At 42.9% G+C, this 18,337-nt stretch overlaps 1 protein-coding gene across 4 annotated transcripts in view; it reads left to right on the top strand.

The window, feature by feature from the left end:
• LOC124861790 (histone demethylase UTY-like) overlaps positions 1-14,487 on the top strand; it is a 34,430-nt gene extending 19,943 nt beyond the window's left edge. For 3 of the 4 annotated variants that reach the window (XM_047355726.1, XM_047355728.1, XM_047355729.1), the window contains 17 exons: positions 2,094-2,231; positions 4,266-4,397; positions 4,492-4,563; positions 5,941-6,042; positions 6,325-6,702; positions 6,846-7,732; positions 8,564-8,693; positions 8,778-8,883; positions 8,964-9,169; positions 9,283-9,344; positions 9,425-9,499; positions 9,612-9,875; positions 9,947-10,134; positions 10,735-10,876; positions 10,955-11,081; positions 11,532-11,702; positions 13,283-14,487. In XM_047355726.1, the coding sequence (XP_047211682.1) occupies positions 2,094-2,231; positions 4,266-4,397; positions 4,492-4,563; positions 5,941-6,042; positions 6,325-6,702; positions 6,846-7,732; positions 8,564-8,693; positions 8,778-8,883; positions 8,964-9,169; positions 9,283-9,344; positions 9,425-9,499; positions 9,612-9,875; positions 9,947-10,134; positions 10,735-10,876; positions 10,955-11,081; positions 11,532-11,702; positions 13,283-13,306 (3,204 nt within the window). In that variant the 3' untranslated portion in view covers positions 13,307-14,487. The remainder of the gene's footprint in view (positions 1-2,093; positions 2,232-4,265; positions 4,398-4,491; positions 4,564-5,940; positions 6,043-6,324; positions 6,703-6,845; positions 7,733-8,563; positions 8,694-8,777; positions 8,884-8,963; positions 9,170-9,282; positions 9,345-9,424; positions 9,500-9,611; positions 9,876-9,946; positions 10,135-10,734; positions 10,877-10,954; positions 11,082-11,531; positions 11,703-13,282) is intronic. The other variant, XM_047355727.1, reaches the window with a different exon arrangement.
• The last annotated feature ends 3,850 nt before the right edge of the window (positions 14,488-18,337 follow it).

The following is an 18,337-nucleotide window of genomic DNA, read 5'->3' as shown; positions in this document are numbered from 1 at the left end:
AGAAGACGGCTTTAACTGGATTTTTGTGAAACAATACAATCTGCTGGCTGCTGATTATTTCTTTGAAATACTCTGGGGTTCATTCAGTTGAAACTGTCTCCTCAAATGCTGCTTTTTGTGCGCCGTGTATGCGGAAAGCAATGCAGCAAAGTGCAGTAGAATATAGGCCAATGCATGCAACTGAAAGAAACATAAATCTAATTTTCCCGGGAGTGAAAGCTTTGGGTTCTTTCAGTGTCTTTTTGTTCTTCCATTTCTTCTCTTGTTATTAAAAATTTCTTGTAGGGGCAAAGCTTAATTAATCTATATAATATTCCTAGGGAATGGGGCTAGAACACTCTGAGGTTCTCTTTGTGCATGACATTCCTACAAACTAAATTAAAACAAGAACCCTGTGTCCTTGTCTACCTACCTGATGGGTTAGAAGAATCCAGTCAAGCAGCGGGTCTTTTAAAAACCATAGTCGGTTTTTGACATGGACGAGTGTAGAACAGATCATGGAAAACAAGCGTCTTTGAAGGCCGCCTTCAAATGCTTCCCAAAAAATCCCTGCAAATGTTTTCCACCCACTAAACTTCTCTGTGCTGCAGCAACAACAGTTTCAGACTTTTGGGTCAGGGTTGCACTAAATTCTAGATGTTGCTAAAGCTCATTTGGGTTATGAAATGCATAACATTGATTGCTTTATCTGGTAAATCGATTACATTCTGATATTAAGCAATTTTTGTGTCAAAGTTTGCCATGGGTTACATTTATCTGACCTAACAACACCACTCACTCAGAGATGTTGAGATAAAAAGCAGAAACCCTGCTCTATATATATAAGGATCATGCTGCAAGTTAGATCTCCACCAGGTGGCAAAAACATCAGCTGCAGCTCAAACAAACCTATTTGTTTTTTAACAGCAGGGGTTGGACCCTGTAAAAAAAAACAAAAAAAACAGCTTTACTCAACACCTTTTATTCATTTCTTTTAATTAAGACAGTATATTTTTCTAAAAGTTCCCTTTCATTACTCTTGATAAGTAAAGGTTAGCATTTAACAAACTTTAAGCCTAACTGTAGGTATGGATAGGTCATCAGAAATATGAAGAAATAGCAGCTGGGTGCTCATTTAATGGCAGGCTGTGCAGTCTTGTGTGTGTTAGCATTAGCAGGAAGTGTGACGGACTGAGGTCAGTGGGTGTGTTCAGACCAATGCTCCACTTAAATGGCATATATTATCATTTTTGCAACAGTTCTTTTTCAGTTTTGTTCAGGCCTGTAGCTCACCATGGTTACATTCCATTTCCAAAATTGACAAATATTTTAAAGCACGTAAGGAAAAACGTGCCGAGGATGAATCTGAATATTTGAGAAGAGTGATGACGTTACAAACACTGGCATCATTGCGTAAGTTTCCATCCCAGTTCAAATTTAGTGATGGCAAAGTCCAGAGAAAATGTATCGTTCCATCTTTTCCATTTTTTTGTTTTGTTTTCTTACAAGCTGATATATGCTATTTAATCATTAAAAACCACAGCTGTGGCTGAAGTCTCACACTTTGATGGGTAGAAAAACATTTGCAAGGGTTTTGTTTGGGACTTTGAGGCAGCATAAAAAGAACAAGAGCGGATTATAGCACAGCTCTTCCTGATAAAGATCCTAACAGCTGAGGTAAATAAAAGCCCCCCCCTTTCAGCAGCAGAAAGCTTCCTTCAGCCCTTCAGAATCAGCTACAATCAACGGTCCCTATATCCCATATATTCATCTTTATTTTCGTCCAAAGAGTCATTTTCCTTTACATGTGCATGAAGAAATGTCACATTTCCACCACGTTTGCTAGCATATCATGTCGCATTAAGACAAGCAACTTGCCTTGTTTTAATTGATTTGCTACTGTTGCTCTGTGTCATATAAGCACTTTGTTGTGTGGTTAATTCATGATGATGGTTTAATACCTGGTCCTTGCAGCCAGGAATCGTAAAGACCTCTACCTATATTTACCATTGCTCTGATCATTCCTTGTTTTGAGGTCATCACAACTTTGTCCTTTATTCATTTATTTTTTAATTTATTTTTTTTGTTTTTCACGTCGTCTTCCATTCCCCTAGGCTCAATTGAGTAACCCCCAGCTCAGTAGCCTACAGGGTAAAAGTAAAATGCTCCCTCTTATTGAGGAGGCATGGAGCCTACCAATCCCAGCTGAGCTAACCTCCAGGCAGGGAGGCCTGAGCAGTGCACCGCAGCAGGTGAGAGACCAGATAGAGCAACTCGCACTTCCCCTTCCCTCCTTCGACTCCCCATCCCACCCCTCCTCCGTCTGCGCAGACACAGACACACCTGCAGGTCAGCACAGGCACTGCTGTGCATTTAGATGGGTAACGCTTGAGCTCAATGACGCCTACGTCACCATCTGTGTTTTTTAAATTTTCTATTGGAACTAAATATTCAACATTAACAGCAATACCCAATAAGTTTTAAAATGACAAGGTCTCCAGCCAAGTGTTACCCAACCCTGCATCCCCCCTCTTTTCTGCAGCAGTCACTTGCCTTCACCCATCACACTCAACTCCAGCAGAATGAAAACCTAACAAAAGCCTTTTAATTCTTTCCTATTCACTTTCTTCTCCTTTTTAATCCTGTTTTAATCTAATGTGGCATTCGAGCTTATGTTTCCAATCGGTTCATTACAAATCCAGTTCAAGGAGGCAAATTTGTTGAACTTGCAACCACCCGCCCCGCTGTTTGCTCTTGCTCTGCTGTTCTGTAGCCTACCAGGAGTTGCCTTCCTAAAGCGTTTGCAGCGCTCCAAGGTTTATTTGGCTTTTGACAATGCTCCGATGTGATCGGTGAGGCCGTGCTGCTGTAGAGGCCTGTCCATCATCCCACTCCTCTTCCTCTTTCAGTAGCTGACCTTAGAAGCACCTGCAGCCGCTCACAGAGCCCTAGCAACGCCCCCTAGTGTTTGATTGTCACTTCAGTCTTTAGCATATCAGTAGACATCAGTAGTTCTGTTTGTGCGTGATTGTTGTTGTTTTTAATTTATACAAGGCCTTAATAAAGTAGTCACACTCTTTGAACTTTTTTCCACATTTTGTCACGATGGAACCACAGACCTCACTGTCATTTATTCAGGTTTTATGTGACGGACCCAGACCAAGTAGTGCAGAATTATGAAGTATCTACCTTCGCTGAAGACTGGCCAAGAAGACGACTATTTAGAGAAGCAGGCGAGAGTCCAAAGTAGACAAGTAGGAAGATATTCATGGTTTGATATAGTTCTGCTCTTTATAGAGCGACGCTAAACCCTAATGTTAGCTGGATAATTAGCCCGGCTTCGTTAGCTAGCAGGAAAAGATGGTTCTAAGAAGTCCTGACCTAATGCAGGCCACATTTTTTGATTTGTGTTGGTAATAATAAAAAATAAAAACCTTGCATCATTTTCCTTCTACCTTACAATAATCTACTACTTTGTGGTCGTCTGTTACATAAAAGTACAATAAAACACACTGAAGTTTGTTTGCAATGTGATCAAAAAGTGAAAACGGTGAGGGGTGTGTATACTTGTGCGAGGCACTGTAGCTCTGCTTATTCAGTAGCTGTGACTGTGGGAATGACCCTAAAATGTTTATGGATGAGATTTCTGTCGGTCTGATGTGGCTTAAGCCTGATACTGACTTCATTTTCTTTCAACCAGATTTTAAAAGTTGTCATTGAATCGATTGAATTCCAGATTTTTAAAGCAAATGTCAACAGAAGAAAGAAAAGGTAACCAATGAGGCGGTGATCTGTCAGCAGCCACATCTGACTCGTCTTTTTTAATCAACTGAGGCGGGAGATGCATCGTTTTGCTGTAGAGGTTGAGTCACAGCAGCTTGTTCCTTGCGTTGTGTGACAGCGCTGTAATTGAAACCTGTAAATTTAGCTCCAGTGTGGGGAAAAAGCACTAGTGCTGAATTTCCGACCAGGATTTATTTATTTTTTTTTGCTTTAAGCTCAAACACCAAATCACGGCATTGTTTCTCCCTTTCTCTGTTCTTTTTCATGTGTCCCCCCAACCCATCTTGTCCTGTTCTCTTATTGCCGCTTTACATCTTGATAACCACCCATAATTGGGTTTTCACTCTCCCTTCATCTTACTTTTCCAACTTTGACTTTTTTTTTTTTTCTTCTCGTTCTCTTTCCAACCGTTCCTGTCCTCCTCTGGTGTCTCCCTCCTTTGCCTCCTCACATTTGTTTTGCTTTACTTTTGCCTGTGCCCCCTTCCATTCCCTTCTCTCCAGGCCTGTAAGCCCAATCACAGTGCTGAAGGAGGGGGCTCAGGTCAGTCTCTACCCCCTCATGGGGGCTCGCTGGGTCAAGCAGAGGACCAGTCATGCCCAGCCAAGAGGAGAAGAGCCGGCAGTCCTGCCAAGGTAAACGTGTGACTGCTTCCTGTTCTCTGTGGTGTTTCACTACTCACTGCAAGCGTTATTTGTATCGAAGTCGTCGTATTTTGTTTCCCCTCAGAATGATTCATGGCCCAGTAATCCACCACAACAGCCAGCACTGAGCTGGTACCTCTCCCCACAGAAATTACAGGTTGGTGATACTTTTCTACAACCTTGAATTAGTCACATTTATAGACAGCATAGAAAAAAAACTTGCATAAATGGGGGGAAAAAGACATGGATTCTTACAGTGTCTTAGAATTGGATGACTGTATAAACGCGGAATATTTTATATAGTCACTTCGTTAATATGTGATCATTAACACCATATCTCTGTTACATTTGGTAGATTATCTCATACAGTTAAGTTTCTTTTTAGGGGCTGCTTGTGCATGAAGAGGGCAGGGGTTAAGGAAGGCCAGGTTGCAGCTCATCTGCATTGTAGTTATGGTGTCTAATGTTCCTCTTGACAATACTCCATAGATTCTCTGTGGGTTTAAGCATGGTCAGTCAAGCATTTGATGGTAGGTTTGGCAGTCTGGACAGCTGTCCAGTCCTGCTGGAAATGAAATCCGCATCTCCATAAAGCTTATCAGCAGAAGGAAGCATGAAAGGCTCTAACATTTCCTGGTAGATGGCTGCATTGGCTGTGGACTTCAGAAAACACAGTGGACCTCAAGCAGTGTTGATTCTGTGCCTCTCCACTCTTCCTCCTGACTCTGGGTCCTTTATTTTTAAATGAAATGCAACATTTATTTCTATCTGAAAAGAGGATGCAAAGCATCAGTTATCCCTGTTGCACCTCTTTCTATCACACTTTTTCCTTCCACTCAATTTTCCATTAATGTGCTTGGAAACAGCACTGCAGCGCAACGAGCTTCTTTAGAAATAGCCCTATGTGGCTTCCCCTCCTTGTGGACATTATCATTGACTGTCTGCTGTACATTTGTGAAATCAGCAACCTCCTCCATGATTGTGTTTCACCTTTTAAATACTGAAATAGATTTACCTTGAAGGATATTCAAATGTATTAAGGTGCACATGTATAAAAACCTCCCTAAATAATTATTTGGGCCACATAAATCCAGTTTCCACACTTGAATATAGTAGATTACATAGAAGTCACCCTATAGTAGGGTTAGAGGAGATCCCAAAGAGTGTAGGAAATGTATGTTGGCAATAGTGCAAATATAGAAAAACAGCTAGCAGCAGTTCTATTAGTGGTGTTTGCTCGCAAAAAGACTGGGAATTTACCCTTAACAAAACTAATGAATAAGAAGTTAAGAATATGAAATATTATCTGGATTGATTTTTATTGGTTTTACTTTAAAAAAAAGGGGCATCAGTTTACATGGTTGGTGCGTTTTTATCCCAAAGAAAATGCCTTTGGAGGTTTTGATGCATTTAATGACTGTGGGAAATAAAAATGTCCATTTCTAGATGAATGCTTGGTGGTGCTCTAGTTCTGATCTAAGTTCCTGTGAAATCTGGGCTCAGATCATTTATGATTTGCTTTCCTGTCTTTCAGATGCTGGAACAGCTGCGCAGTAACCGGGCCAATCTGAAGCCCCCTCAGCTACAGATGTTGGAGCAGCTGGAAGCTCAGCTCGCTGTAATGCAGCAGCACCAGGTAACAATCTGTCAAAAATAAATACCTGACACTGGACGAACTGGATATTTACATACGCTGTGAAAAAGAGACACGTTACCTTTATTTTCTCTCTCTTCGACATTAAATCAGACTAAATGTTAATGCCGATATATCATACATCCCTGGTTTTTAGTGATCCTAACTGACCTGAAACAGGAAACATGCCGTCTGATTTAATGTTGTACAGCAAGGAGAACAATGTTTGAACTGTATGGTTAAGCTCTAATTTCAAGCTTAATGTTTTGTGGTTTTCTTTTACAGATGAGGCAAAATGCGTCAGGAGGTCAGCTTCGTCCCTCTCTTCCTAATGGTCCCACCACCAACTCTCTCCCCTCTCCCAACCCCAGCCTCCACCCCACCCGGCCCCACTTGGGACCGTCACGGCACCTTTGCCCGCCTCAGCCGCTGGCCAACGGGCCCGTCGGCTCCGGGCCACACAGACACTCTGACTCTGTGGGTGACAATAGAAATGGTAATACTAATAATCAGCCGGGGCCCGCGGCCACAGGACCCAACGGAGACGTGCCTTACCCGCAAGCTGCCGGCAGCAGCAACGCAGCACTGCTACCTCACACCTGCACAAGCATGACGCCACAGGACGCCATGCCACACCAGGCCCTGCACCTAAACTCCTCTCAGGTTAGACTTTCCACCAGATCATGTCTTTCAGAACATGCAGCTGTCCCCATCAGCGAGTGTTTGCTGTTGGTTGTAAAGCTCTGTTGGAAAAACTGTCAGAAAAACTTGTTAAAAATGTTGGAATCTGTACTTTTTTCCTTCAGGGGCTTCAAAAGGAGTGTGTTTCACATGCGACAGGCTCAAGCAGTGAGGGGACTCCCTCTCACACCCAGACCCCCAACACCACCACCCTAATTCACCCCAACAATCAGGTTGGACATTCCAGTAACGCTCCATCGCTGCGACAGACTCATAACCACCTCCCCTCCCCCCCATCCCTCCCCCACTCCTCTACCTCAGGTGGTGCTGGACCCACAGCGTCCACTACCAAAGATGGTCATGCTGATGCCACCTCCCACGGGAACGGGGGCTCAGGCGGTAAGGAGCAGTTGCCGCTCCCGTCTGCTGAGAGTGAAAAGGTGCAGACAGATGGACTAGCCAATCACGTCCACTCTGGGAATGGAGACAAGGGGACAGAAGGTAGTGATAAGCAAAGCCTTAGCGCAGACAATCCCAGGCTATCTGCCCTTCTGGTAGTGGAAAAGGGCCCTGAGGAGAGCGAGGCGCCGTCGGAGGGGACTCCATCCACAGTGTCTACGGTGCTGGAGTCCCAAAAGAAAATTAACAACATCCATCCGGCTGCTGTGCCCTCTGTGCCCCAACCTCAGGGCAACTCGGCCGCCTCCTCGCCCATCTCCGCCATATCTACAGCCACACCGTCGCCCAAATCTTCTGAACACACCCAAACAGGGGGCCAGAGTCCCCCCACCACCACCACCGCTACCACCACGTTGTCTACTGCGCCTGCCGTCAATGGCAACAGCAAAGGAGGCATTTCGGAGGACTCTCAAAGCCCACTTAAGGGTGAGCCTCCCACCATCACAGGTCTCATAGCAACGCCTCCACACGGACACAGCTCGTCCTCCTCATCGTCTTCGTCGTCTTCAATATCCATCTATCCCAGCTCCACAGATGTACTGAAGGCCTGCAGGTGAGACTGCACTGCTTCTTTGCTCTTCTTTCACATCACAGTGCAGGTGAACTCTGGTTATTTTAGTGGCCCTGCTAGATTATTGTTTGAAGAAGTAAAGGTCTTAAAGGTGAAATGATAGACCACCAGGCTTTGTTTAGGTAATAGGTTGATTATGGTGCAGAAACCGTCCTCACCATGACGACTGGGGATGATCTGTAGCAGCTTGGACCATCACACTCTGGGGTTCTGGGTTGAAATAAATGCAAACTTTTTACTAAAAGAGATAATGAAATACTTATCAGTTATCACATCAAACAGTGCTTTTGGTCTCATCTTGAGATGAGAGAACAAAACTAAGTGCAACAAGCAAGTTTAAGTTTATATTTTCTCAAGTTTATGCTTAAAACACTGATGCTAAACCCTAACCTTTATAAAAACATTATCAAACCAGATTAAACATTTCCACTCGCAGAACGACAATGAAAATGGAAAAAGAATGAAATTTCTGGCTGGAGTTTAGAAACTGAAACTGTGTCAGAACTGTGTGAAAGTGACGCCTCGGTGCTGCTCTGGTACAGCAGGCGGTTTGTTTTGAACATGTCTCCTCCTAGTGGAGGTAGAGTGTAAGTACAGCTCCACAGGCAATGGGTTATGTAAGAGTTTACAGCAAGGCCACTGAGCTGTCTTGTTGCTGTGCAAATATGACTCCGTTCAATAGATTCCTCTAACTGGTTACTTAGTTTTCCAGTTATTTCCTTCTTTTTCTGAAAAAATATAATTTGTTTTTGAAAACAAAGCCATGATTCATCCCGTGTTGCACCAGTGATGGTTTTTGCTGCGTCTTTGCAGAAACCTTGGAAAGAACGGGCTTTCCAACAGCAGCATCCTTCTCGATAAGTGCCCCCCGCCCCGGCTGCCGCCCCCGCCTTCACCAGCCCTGCCCAAAGACAAGCTCAACCCTCCCACTCCCAGTATCTACGTGAGCAGCCTCTTCTTGTTTTCATTGCTCTACATCATAAAGCTTAAGATGTTTGTGTGAAATTCTTGAATTGCTGGTTTTCAGCTGGAGAACAAGAGGGACGCTTTTTTCCCTCCTCTGCACCAATTCTGCACAAACCCCTCCAACCCGGTCACTGTTATTAGGGGCCTAGCTGGAGCGCTCAAACTGGGTAAGTGCTTCCTTTGCTCCTCTTCTTTTTTTCTCCATCTCTTATTTGATCACACTGATATCTGAGCTTCTGTTTTTCAGACCTCGGCTTGTTCTCCACCAAGACTTTAGTGGAGGCTAACCCGGAGCACCCGGTGGAGGTCTGGACTCAGCTCCTACAGCCTGCAGACGAGAACTGGGACCCGAGTGGCACCAAGAAGATGTGGCGCTGCGAGAGCACCCGTGCTCACACCACCATTGCCAAATATGCTCAGTATCAGGCTGCTTCTTTCCAGGAGTCTCTGAGGGTTAGTTCTGCTTTTCCCGGATGCTTTGAAATTAAACTTTTGTGCAAGAATCCAGAGAGATTTCAAAGAAGCGCTGTCTGCTAATTCTGTTTTTTTTAACGGGTTGATTTCAGGAGGAGAATGAAAAGAAGGCACTAAAGGAACCTCTGGACACAGAGCCATCATCTGCAGAGAGGTACTTGACAAAACGGCTTTTTGTAAATATGTTTATCATCCTGAATCTTGCTAAATGTTCATGTTTCTGTTATTTTTAAGTGCCACACGAAAAAGAAGAGGGCCTTTAAAACACATAAAATTTGGAACTAACATCGACGTCTCTGATGAAAGGAAGTGAGTTTGGAGTAAATTTATGTCTCCTCTAATGTAACCTGAAAGCAAACAAGCTGCTTGTTTAATCTCGAATCCAAAGTGTTGAACTCTGCTCCGCTGCGCCCCCTGCCAGGTGGAAACAGCAGCTGCAGGAGCTCAGTAAACTGCCAGCCTTTGCTCGAGTGGTGTCAGCCGGCAACCTGCTGAGCCACGTGGGTCACACCATCCTGGGTATGAACACGGTTCAGCTCTACATGAAGGTCCCCGGGAGCAGGATCGCAGGCCACCAAGAGCACAACAACTTCTGTGCTGTCAATATCAACATCGGGCCCGGAGACTGCGAGTGGTTCGCTGTGCCGGAGGCTTACTGGGGAGTGATGAGTAACTTCTGCGAGAAGTAAGACGTCTTTACATGTTTGTTTAATGTATTAGTGCATATGTTACTCCCAGCTCTTCCCTTCTCTGCAGGAACAACATAAACTTCCTAATGGGCTCGTGGTGGCCCAACCTGGAGGACCTGTACGAGGCTGATGTGCCGGTTTATCGCTTCATCCAGCGTCCAGGCGATTTGGTGTGGCTCAACACAGGAACCATCCACTGGGTGCAGGCTATCGGTTGGTGCAACAACGTCGGCTGGAACGTTGGACCTCTCACTGGTACGTAAAGGTCCATTTTACTCATAGTCAGACCCATGTTGCCAAAGATGGCCTTCATTCTTTTTTCAGGTTTGTTTCTGGCATATTTTTGTGTCAATTGTTTTACATACAACATTTTAACTTTTTAATATTTATTTCATGTAACAACCACAAACTTTAATGCTTCCCAATGGGATTTTATGTGACAGACTAATACAAAGTACTGCCTTATTGAGAAGTGATCTATATATTTGTTTTACAAATAACAAAATCTAGTTGAGCTTTAATGAGAGAAGCAGCTCAGAAGCCCATGGTAACCCTGGGGGAGCTGCATAGATCAATAGCTCAGGTGGGAATAACCTGTTGACTAGATGGTTATTACCAAAACCTGGCCTTCGTGGAAGAGTGGCAGTAAGCAAGCCAAAAAAAAGGTCCCGTTTGCCCCAAGGTATGTACACAATGTAGCAAACATGTGGAGGAAGGTATTCTGCTCATGTGACACAAAAATTTAATGTATTACCTAAACATATCAACACCTCAGTGAAACATGGAGGTGGCAGTAGCATGCTGTGGGGTTGCATTGAAGATAACCCCAGTTATCTTTTCAAACTGCTTTTGTAGCCCACCAGTATAAGCTGGGTGTGGAGCGTTACGAGTGGAACAAGCTCCAGAGCGTTAAGTCTATGGTTCCCATGGTGCACCTCTCCTGGAACATGGCGCGGAACATCAAAGTGTCCGACCACAAGCTGTTCGAGATGATCAAGTGAGGAGCCCGTCCGCTTTCACGTTCTCTGCCGACAGTTTTCAGATCTGCTGCTAAATGGGCGCGTTCTCGCCGCAGGTACTGCTTGCTGCGGACGTTGAAACAGTGCCAGTGGGTGAAGGAGGCTCTGACGTCAGCTGGGAAGGAGACCGTTCTGAGGCTGAGGACCAGAGATGAGCCGGCACACTACTGCACCATCTGTGAGGCAAGTAAAACTATTTTCAAGTGGAAGGCAATTCTCTCAGCCTACGTTCATTTTTAGGGTGGTCCAAAGTTTGATATTTTGCAAATAAATCACAATAAGACTTGAAAATGTTATCCAGTCGTCACTATTTTAACAAACCCATTTCATCATTCTGCACTTAGTGATATCACTGATAGCCGACAGCATCCAGACTAATTTTGTTCGACTGAATTAAAACAGGAGTTTTTTTGTTTGTTTGCACCGATTAACAGCTCCACTAATGGATTTAATTAGAATAAAGTGCTTCCAGCTGTTTTTCCTCGACAAGTGTTCATATATATGCCACTTAATCATCGCTGTAATTGTTTATTATTCTATCCCTGACGAGGAACTGTGGCGTCCGTCTGTCTGGAGAGGACGTCTTTCCCTCGTTCTTCTCTGTTTAACGTATATATTTAAACGACGTTGCAGGTGGAAGTGTTCAACCTGTTGTTTGTGCGGCGCGAGCACCTGTCCAAGAAGCAGTGTTTGGTCCACTGCCAAGACTGCGCCAGAAAAGGCAGCGCCGCGCTTGACGACTTCATGGTGCTGGAACAGTACAGGATGGAGGACCTGATGCAGGTCTACGACCAGTTCACATTAGTAAGTGGTCCTCCTTAGAGAGGACTGGCCTCGAGGTGTTAAGAGCATTAAGAATGAGGACATAATCATGAGATGTGAATTACAGTACAGATTTTTTCTCTCTTCCTGGTAAAGATGTGTAAAAATCTGTAAAATGAATCTATTTCCTACTACAGTAGGAGTATCTCATCTTTAGATAAATTCAACATTAAATCCACCGGAGGAGGTTGGGCTTCGTGGTATGGTGGCAAGCCATGAGGAACAAAAACTAACAAACATGCTGTACTATTCAGTTAGATGCAAAAACATCACCCTAAAACGACCGTTTGCATTGTGAAGTATGGCAGTGGCAGCATTATGCTGTGGGATACTGTATCCTAGGCAGTCCCTGGGAACAGGTCAGAATGGAAGCAGTGCGGTACAGTGTTAGGTGAAATAAAAAAAACGGCGTACAGATTGTTTAGAGTTGTAGATAAGTTCGGGATTTAGAGAATATAGCTAAAGCAACTCATGACGGGATGAAAAGGAAACAAATGTTTTGTGCAGTTTGAATCTTGGAGGATAGAGATACTGACAATTAACCTCAATAATGAAGCTCAGCAAATACTTAATCCTCTTCTGTTTTCTGACATGTATGAGTAACATTCTTGTGTAACACAAGGGGGCGCTGTTGGTCTAATCAGCTGTAATAAAGCCCCCAATCCTGTTTAATTTTATACAGCTACAGAAAACAGATGGTGTAATTCTGATTTGTTTGAGTTTGGATGCATATTTTGGAGAAACAAGAAGCTAGATTTCTGTGTCCGAAACCTTTATGTTTTCATTATCCTGTCGATAGACCCAGTGATGACCCATTTTCCGTTTACTTCAGTAGGCCATCATAATGCAATCCCCTCTAACAAGGTCTCCATTCCTTTTGGTAGAGAAACGAACCCACAGCATCACAGATCCTCCACCGTGCTTAACAGTGGACATGAGTTGCTTTTCCACATATTAATCCTTTGCTTTACACCAAACCCACCTGGAGTGTTGTTGTGGAAAAGCTCTTAAAGCACATTGTTCCAGTTAAAGTTCAGCAATCTACATGTTTTCGTTTAAGTCCTGATAGAAAAGGACTTTCCCGCCATGTCTTCCAAACATATGACGCATATCTGCCTTATCTGAATGGCATGTTCGCTTGTCTTGTCCATTTTGGGGAGAGTTTATGTGTCACGTCATATTTACACATCAGTTTAACAGCTTGCTAGACATTATTATTTCTTGGTGCGTGATTTACAATAAATGTACTCGGAACTAAAGGTCGGGTTGTTTTATCGTTCAGTATGAAATAACATAACTGCAGTAAAAGATGGTTTTATTTGAAGGCTTTTTACACATCTTAGTAGTTTCCCAATTGGAAGAGTCGTTAAGAAATATGGGCTCCTGTACCTTTATGTTGATACTTCAGGGTAGAGGGTTTCTAGACACACTAATCAACTTTCAGGTTTTATTTACTTGTGAAGTTGTGATTGATTGATTTTTTTTATGCTCATCAGCCTGAGACATTTTTACAGGACATCTCTGCAGAGTTTTTACTGATTCGTATTGTTCTGTCTTCTCAGGTCCCCCCTCTTCATTCATCTTGATATTAGGCTTCTCCTCTTTCATCTTCTGCTCTGGAGCCACAAAGCCCACCTGCAGAAACCTGTCCTCAGACATTTAATTAAAGAACAGCCAAACACCGACACATACGGACCCGTTTCTGATATTCAGGAAAGCTGAGGCCGTCTCCCCACCCACCACCACCCTCACCGCCGCCCCTCCATTATGGTCGCTTTCCATCGCAACGGCTTGAGGCTGAGGCTGCCGAGTGCGTCTGTCTATGCAACCTGTTTAAAGCCAGAAGGGGGCGCCACCTGGCCTGATAACAGGACCTTTTACTTTTCTTCCCCCCCTTCCTTCTAAAGACAATGGTTTAACGTTTTACTGGAGGACTTAATCAAATACGGTTGGGAACATGGAGGCGAGAGATTTTTAAAGCGTGGTAAAAATGTTTTTGTAGATACTTGTTAACTGTCACAACTGGCAACACCCACCGTAAAAAGACTACTGACTTGACAACCTTTCTCCCTCTGTCTCTCTCTTTATTTCCTTGTTTTTATTCTGGTAACAGGATGAAATGTTGGCTCCCCCATATTTTCTCCACTTCTTCCTCCCTCCCTCTTCTAAGGAGCACTAGCCTAACTGGTCTTTTTTTATGGTAGATAGTCGTTTTAAGACTCTTTGGAGAGCAAATTTTCCCAAAAACAACAAAAAAAATATTGTAATGCGAAGAGTAATTGTTTTTCTTTCTTCTGTTTGTTTTAACAGCTTTTTATGTTTGTCTTGTTCTTTTTAAAACTTTGCTTTTCTTAGTTAAAAAAATAAAATAATAAAAAACTTAATAGCCAAGTCACAAAGAAAATGGGTTGCACATAGTTATGGAAATTTAATTTGTGATTTTTTTGTTTTGTTTTTACGTTTCTAATCTTGATGTAAATTTAAACTATTTATAAATGCATATTTATTGCTTGAAAATATTTGTCGATGGAATGCTGTTATTTTTTTTTTTTTTTCCAGAATACCTGCCATTACATTTGAAGGAGTTTTGTCATTTTAACACAACTCCTCTTACATTTTCTATATATATAAATATAAATAAATAAAATATATATATATATAAATAAATAAAGTTGCTTAGCAAGTATTGTACAGAAACAGACATTTAAAATTGTTTTATTGTTTGAAGAATGTTTTATGAGTCAATAAACACAAAGTTGTCAATTTATTCGTGCTTTTTTTTTTTTTTCTTTGCTTTTCTCAGTTTTTATCTGAAATATGAGTTAATAGTAAAAACATTGTAGACATGGAGCACAGGCCTGAAACCCAGCAGACAATGTAGCTGTACACGAACACACACAGGATCCTACACTGTATGCCAGGTCCAGAACTTGTCCAGACAACCCTGCGGGAAGCTCAATAAACGAGGGAAACCAAACAGTTGCATGCGATAAGCTTGGATTTGGGGACTGGCTTGGTTATCAGCAGAGACCCAGTAGCCAGATGTAGCTGCTGCCAGCCCCACAGGATCTACACTGACTACTGAGCAAACGCTGGGCACCTGGTGGCTCCTCCTGCGGTCCTGATTGGAGCCACAATCCAGGCAGGGAGTTTTAATAAGCAGGGAAACAACCTCAAGCTGCGTCCACAGCTGATATAACTCCGGTGAGACAGTGTGTACAGCTTGTAATGATGCAAAAAAAAAAACATTTCTGCCAGGAGTCTTTCTTACAGAAACACAAAGTTGTGAATACAGATTTTTTTTAAAGTAGTACCCAAACACCATTTTTCCTACTCGCACCTTCACCTATAAATGTCCTGCCAATATCCTGTTGGTAACATGCGTGAAAAACCTATTTACTGGTGTCAGTTTTTCCAAGTAAGAGTGATACAGATCTTATTTCACACTTCCTACAACAACCCCGGATGAAGATATTGTTTTTGAGTTGATTATTAAAGCAACCTGAATGTGCTCCAGCATTCATCTATAGTAAAGGTTAGCTAAAGCAATACATGAGGAAACTGCCAGAATTCCCTGTATTTTAAGCTTGAGCACAGGCTAAAACATACACTTGGTGTAAAAAGTAAAGAAATTTGTGTTTGGTCAATGATGTTGCTGTAACAATGTTTCTTGGTAGTAATTGTTGCAAACAGCTTTTATGTGGAACTATGGTGATGGTGTTGGATTTCATTTCACTCTATGAATTAGGCCTGTCTTCATTTAATTTTAGGAGATACCACTGCAACCAGTGGCAACCCGATGTCTCCACTCTTAGGGACCAAACCCTATTCTCCAAGATGTCTTTGCTCAAGTGGGGTTCATTAGAGAGGACATGATCTACCTGCAGTCCTGACCTCAAGCTTATTGAACACTGTTGGCTTCAGTGTACTGTTCGTTTGACCAACACAACCAAATTGTCTGAGTTGCAACAAATGCTGATTATGGAAGGGGATGTCATCCCACAGCGGTGTGTGATCAGCATGAGGAGGAGGTGCCAGGCTGTTGTGAATGTGTGAGATTCTTCGATGTACCACTGAGGTTTCTTCAAACTTCACTTATCCAGTGCAATAAATGACACCAAACAAGAGACAATAGCAGAATGAGCTTTTTTTTTTGACAAGATATGACAAGCTTTTCAACTCTGCTGCTCAACCTGCAAATGTATTTTTCTTACAAATGTGGCACCATTCAGGGGGAACTAAACTGACTTTCCAATAGTATTTTTCCAAAGGTTTCTTAGCAAGAAGCACTGTTACTATAAAGAAATAATTAAGCAATCAAATTTCTTTACTTTTAACTAAGTGCTAAGGAAACATGCGCTTTTTTCATTTTCATTCTGCAAGTGGCAAGAAAAGGGCAGCTGCTTCAGGGAAAAACAACCCCAAAGAATGCACCGAAACACAAGAGGGTGACAAACAGCTGAAAGATGGTCCTGCGGCCCAATAAGCCACAAACTAAATCTTTTGGTATTTGAGAAAAATGCTGTTTTTTTTTATACAAAAGGTTATTCCACATACACCTTCCGCATAGTGAAGCACGGCAGTGGAGTGTCATCCTGTGGGGTGGTCATTAAAATTGTTTAAAACGAAGCAATGATTTATAAAGTTAAAGACAAACTAATATAGAAAAGAAAACTTTTATAAAGGAGTTTATGAATAAAATTCTTTGGTACCTCAATGGTAGGCAAGAAGATATAAAACAAAGCCCTTAATCCTCCATTTTCATTTAAGGTTAAAATTTGGCAGATAGGAATCATAACCTGGAGAAAAACAAATCTAAAAAAAATAAAACCTCATAGAACCTCATAGCTAAGGCTGATACGGCTCTCTGCCCGGAGTGGCATGACCTGGGGGGTTCAATTTGTCAGTTGCACCCCAAACAATTTGCGTTCAGCATGTCCAGCTGGTGGGAAGTAGAACCCCCCCCCCCCCATCCCCCCCCCCCCCCCCCCGGTATTTTGCACTGTATGAACTAAAACTGGCTAATGATACTTAAGTTGGTGACTGATCTGCAGCTCCCAGCTCGATCCTAAATGGAAGGACTGTTTTACTGTTTTGGCTACTAGCATAAGTCATTGCACAGAAAAAAAGAACACGGTGAACCTGTACAAAGGTAATTTTGACCCATAAACACATGTTGAAGATGGGCTAACTTCCCCTTCTTTGTCTCCTTCTTTGCTTTTCATCGTTAAAAGGTTTTCTCCAAAAACAAAATGGCCGACTGGCTGTTGGTGGTAACAGATGGATAGACGCCGCAGGTGTTCTCTGTCACCTCTCCTGGAGAGTCAATCTTCTGTCCTGGAAGAGAAAAAAAAACCATTTAGGTAGAACTTTTTACTGTGAAAGCACAAACACATGTGGTGTGAAAAAAAGAGTATAAAACATTTAAAATCAGGCAAACTTCGCCTGTACTTTAGCAGCTTTTTCTCGAGCATTTTTTGCCTTTCCGCCCACTGCCACTCTGATTCTGGTGGAAACTCACGGGAACAAAAAGCGAGTGTGGGCTGAGAACTGGTGATTCTAGGAAACGAGATGGCAGTTTTTTAATGTGAACGTCAGTTAAAGAAGACGAGGGCTTCCTGTCGGCTGTCTGTAACAACAAAGGCAGGAAACTTGACGTTTTTTTTTTGCTATACAGTGACAACATGTTATATGGGAGGGCAGGACGGGGGCATCTGGCAGGCTGGATGTGTAATTATTTAGAAAGTAGAGTGTTTTTCTTCCTTTTATGCCTTCTTTCAACATGTTGGGTTTGTTTAAGGTGTTTAATGGCTCCTGTGCCTCAATATGTCTCCTCTGCTTATATATTCCACCTATGTTCTCTGTGAAATCTGGCAGTGCTCCAGCCGAGTGGTATGTGAACTCCACTTGGCCTGGACCTCTAAACCAACCCCCCTTCATCCTTAAACCCAAACCGCCTAACAATGTCCCCCTGTGTCGCAGTGGGCATAAAAAAAAGGAGAAAACGAGCAGTAGAGTGATCAATGTCTCCATCCCGACCCCCTTTTTCCTTCCTCGCTGCTCCCTCTATCCCTCTCTGCTTGCTCTGATGTTTCTGCCTTTTTGTGAGAGGCACACAGGTGGCCCTGACTGCTAATTTTAACCGGGGCTGATTGTCTGCCTCCGTTTCCCACAGCTATGTATAGACGGCCGCAGTGAACCAAGTAGGTCAGTGTGAGAGTCGCACACACCTACAGTACGAACGCAAACAAAAGCACACTACGAGGGGGTCGGGTGAGTTTGGGTTATGACCTCTAAAAACCATCTGACTTGTCCATTCATCCAAACCCATCTATGTTGCCAGTGATCTCCCTCCTGATTGGCTGCCTCTGTTCACCAATAGGAGAGCCAGATGTTGCCCATTCATAAAACCCAGGGTCATTGAAGATGATGTGGTAATAAGGCACATGTGAAAAAGAGTGGAGGTGCACCTTTTCGTTTGCACACTCCAGTCTGGCCACAAGTCACACATCACATCTTAAATATAAAATATGAAAACAGCAGAATATTACATAAAACATTTAAACAGATATTTTATCTAGAAATGTTATGGCCTTCACAATCATGGAGAAGACTGC

Source organism: Girardinichthys multiradiatus, chromosome 24 (assembly GCF_021462225.1).
Source record: "Girardinichthys multiradiatus isolate DD_20200921_A chromosome 24, DD_fGirMul_XY1, whole genome shotgun sequence".
NCBI classification, from domain to species: Eukaryota; Metazoa; Chordata; class Actinopteri; order Cyprinodontiformes; family Goodeidae; genus Girardinichthys; species Girardinichthys multiradiatus.
Note: the sequence above shows the minus strand (reverse complement) of the source record. Positions and strands in the feature narration are given on the sequence as shown.